This window comes from Limulus polyphemus, unplaced genomic scaffold (assembly GCF_000517525.1).
Source record: "Limulus polyphemus unplaced genomic scaffold, Limulus_polyphemus-2.1.2 Scaffold2687, whole genome shotgun sequence".
Classification (NCBI taxonomy): Eukaryota; Metazoa; Arthropoda; class Merostomata; order Xiphosura; family Limulidae; genus Limulus; species Limulus polyphemus.
In genome coordinates, this window is record NW_013668297.1 from 82142 (window position 1) to 85661 (window position 3520).

The 3520-nt window shown below is 32.5% G+C and overlaps 1 protein-coding gene across 1 annotated transcript in view; it reads left to right on the top strand.

Moving 5' to 3' along the window:
* LOC106467635 (E3 ubiquitin-protein ligase parkin-like) overlaps positions 1 to 2925 on the top strand; it is an 83154-nt gene extending 80229 nt beyond the window's left edge. The window contains exon 10 of the mRNA XM_022395836.1: positions 1014 to 2925. Within this exon, the coding sequence (XP_022251544.1) occupies positions 1014 to 1099 (86 nt within the window). The 3' untranslated portion in view covers positions 1100 to 2925. The remainder of the gene's footprint in view (positions 1 to 1013) is intronic.
* Positions 2926 to 3520: the final 595 nt, after the last annotated feature.

Sequence of the window (3520 nt, forward strand, 5' to 3'; positions counted from 1 at the left end):
GAAGCTATACATACTAGAACTCTTAAACTGCTTAGTATATCTTCACAAATTTTTTTAGTAAACATTAAAATGATGTTGTAAACAAAAAAAAAAGATTTTATAATAAAGTACTTCAGCTAAAGATTTTTCTAAATTTCCAAAGCCTTTATTGAGACATTGTGAGTGAAACTTCTCTGAAAGATTATTTTGATGCTAAGAGTAAAAATACTTCCATCCATCTTACAGTTTTATATTTTATTTTCATTATCTCTAGAAACTCTTAAGTAAAAATCAGTTGGGTTTTGTGGGTAAATTTCTACATTTTATCTCCTATTTTCTCATTCATATCATGAACAGCACACTTGATACTCAGTTTTATAGAGAAATAATCAATTGAGTGATACCATTTAAACTGACTGCAGTATCGATTAGAAAGTTTCAGTTGTTAACATTTTCACAACTTTTTTTCTTTTATGGATTTATTGCAATACTTTTACCTACTGGAGCAGTAATGTTTTAGTTTATCAGTAAATCACAGCTGGAGACATCATCTGTTTCTGGCAGCTCTCTCATAAACAGCACATTTTGTTATGGTGAAATATGACAAGCACATTGCTTATCTGGAATTTTTGAAATACTAGATGTTTTAGTTTTTTAGGCTAAGCTGGGAAGTTTGTGATTTTTACACCATAGTATCAGCCTTGGGGGCGTTATAATGTGACAGTCAATTCCACTATTCGTTGGTAAAAAGAGTAGCCCAAGAGTTGGAGGTGGGTGGTGATGCTTAGCTGCCTTCCCTGTAGTCTTACACTGCTAAATTAGGGACGGCTAGCGCAGGTAGCCCTCTTGTAGCTTTGCGTGAAATTCATAACAAACCAAACAATAACAATTCATGCAGAAGGGAATCTACTCTTCCTGTTAGTTATAAACATGTCCAATAACCATATAAAGTTGATTAGCAAACAATCTCAAAAAGTGAGAATGAAAAGTGGGCTGCTTCTCTGATGGGTTTGACAAATTTATTGATATTTCAGCAAATCAGAAAGGTAGGAGGTGCAAATTACTAACATTCCCTCTAGTTTGTTTACGTATCGTTTTGAGTATCATGGTATGGATATGAATTGAAGAAAGAACAGTGTGAAGCATATGAAATAAACGAAACCTACTCTGGATCATCATACGACTTCAATGGCACGAGTTGTTCAATCAAAAAGTAACTCAAATTTATCCAGGATACTTTAGAAAAGGACGGCTTTATCACAGATTTGTCCAATTTAACGTGTATGTGTCCTGCATTTGGAAAGTAGATGTATTTCTCAATAAAACTTTTTTTTGACAAATTCTTTCGGTTTTTATTGTTTCTCATTTCTTACAATGAAGCTCTTGTCATTTGATCTACAAAAAAAGACATATTTGTATGGTGCTTTCACGTGAAAGAGTTTTGAAACAAAATTATGAACAAACCTATCATTACTATACTTATCGGATTTGATCTTAGTTAACAGTTTTCTTTCGGCACATGTTGGCAAAGATAATGCACATAATAAATATAATATTGTCTATGTACAGACGAATAAGGTCCTTGTAGTACTTTTCTATTGTAAGTTCATGGTGAGTAGCTTATACTGATCAAAATATTATCCTTTTTTGTCTTGATCAAAGTAAACACAGACCTGGTGAATACGTGGTTGATCATTATGATCTAAATTAATTATACAAATCTGTTTTGATGCTGGCAAACATACTTCGGAACTTATCCCGTGTACATAAAGCTTGTATCGAATGAAGTTGTAGTGTTCATAGTTTGCTATTATTATTTTACATAGCAGTTAAGATGTTTCTGTTCTGATCAATTTCTAGAACAGACTGAAATTCTGCAAAGGCAATAAATTTCATGTTGTATAATATCTTGCCAATTTGTAAATTTCCCTGTTTCACCAAGTTAAAGTGAGAATCTCCAGCAGTGTAAGATCAAAGGCAATGAATTTCATGTTGTATAATATCTAGCCAATTTGTAAATTTCCCTGTTTCACCAAGTTAAAGTGAGAATCTCCAGCAGTGTAAGATCAAAGGCAATGAATTTCATGTTGTATAATATCTTGCCAATTTGTAAATTTCCCTGTTTCACCAAGTTAAAGTGAGAATCTCCAGCAGTGTAAGATCAAAGGCAATGAATTTCATGTTGTATAATATCTTGCCAATTTGTAAGTTTCCCTGTTTCACCAAGTTAAAGTGAGAATCTCCAGCAGTGTAAGATCAAAGGCAAAGAGTGTATATCCTCCCGAGTATTCGTCATATCCGATATCAATTCCTTGATCTTGAAATTGTTTTTCGTGTTCCAGTAAACAAAGTTTCAGAGCTCCATGCATACAAATAACCATAAAAATCAGGCGGAGCAGGAATATGTTTTCCATCTACACTTTTTTTCCCCACGAAATTGATATTGTAACATTTGCAATTAAATGTTTTTTGTTTTCCCAAGATATATTAACTGCATCTTTATCAACACATTCTACAAAAAGAAGTGTGGGTATCTGACCCAGAAATACATTATGATAGATACTTCTAAATTTACCTGTAGAACTGAAAATGTATTGCATATTATGTATTCAAAATAATATTTAGCTTTTCATTTCTGAAATGCTTTAGCATGCCCTGTATGATAGATGAGCTACGATGAATATTATAACAAAAAATAAACACGATCGATTTTTTCACGTACGTTCCGATATTGTAAAGGTCAGTCGCGTGGCACGAGTCGCAAAATTCAAGTTCATAGCGTATCCCAGAAATACAAGATATGTTGCTTTAAGTTTGTTTTAATATTTGTAACAACCATTTTGTGTTAGTACATATTTTAAGTTTGTTTTACGCACTTTGCACGTTCGGTTATAGTTTATGTTAAGAGTTTATAAAAGCATTTCCATTTTATCATGTACAAGATCAATGAATAAAGGTTTAAAAAATCCAAAACTCTGCCTTTTAAAATTATTTCACAAACACAACAGTGTGACTTTACAAGTGTACAGTATAAATGTGCTGTTCTCCCAAAATACTGGATTCGTTAGCGGATCAGTTACGTCTTGCATATTTTCATACAGATTTTATATATTTCAAGGTTATCTCCACTTGGTATACGTTTATCCAGATTGTATTTACAATTGTACAATACACAACACAATATAAAATACAACAACGGTTTTAATCTTCAAGCTTATATGGTATAGTAATACATCATCTGTTAAAGTTGTAAACGCCCCCCAGTGGCACAGCGGTACGTCTGCGGACTTAGAACACCAGAATCCGGATTTCGATACCCGTGGTGGGCAGAGCACAAATAGCCCGTTGTGTAGCTTTGTGCTTAATTACAAACTTCACTTCATAGTTCAAAGTTGTAAAGGTAAATCACATTTATCATCTAATTTCTCGTTAAAGTTAAATGCTTGTAAAAATCGAACAGAATATATATATTTGAATTGTTTAAAAAGGTTTTTTATACATTTTTCATACCTGATTATTAATTAAATTAGAAAAAGAACTA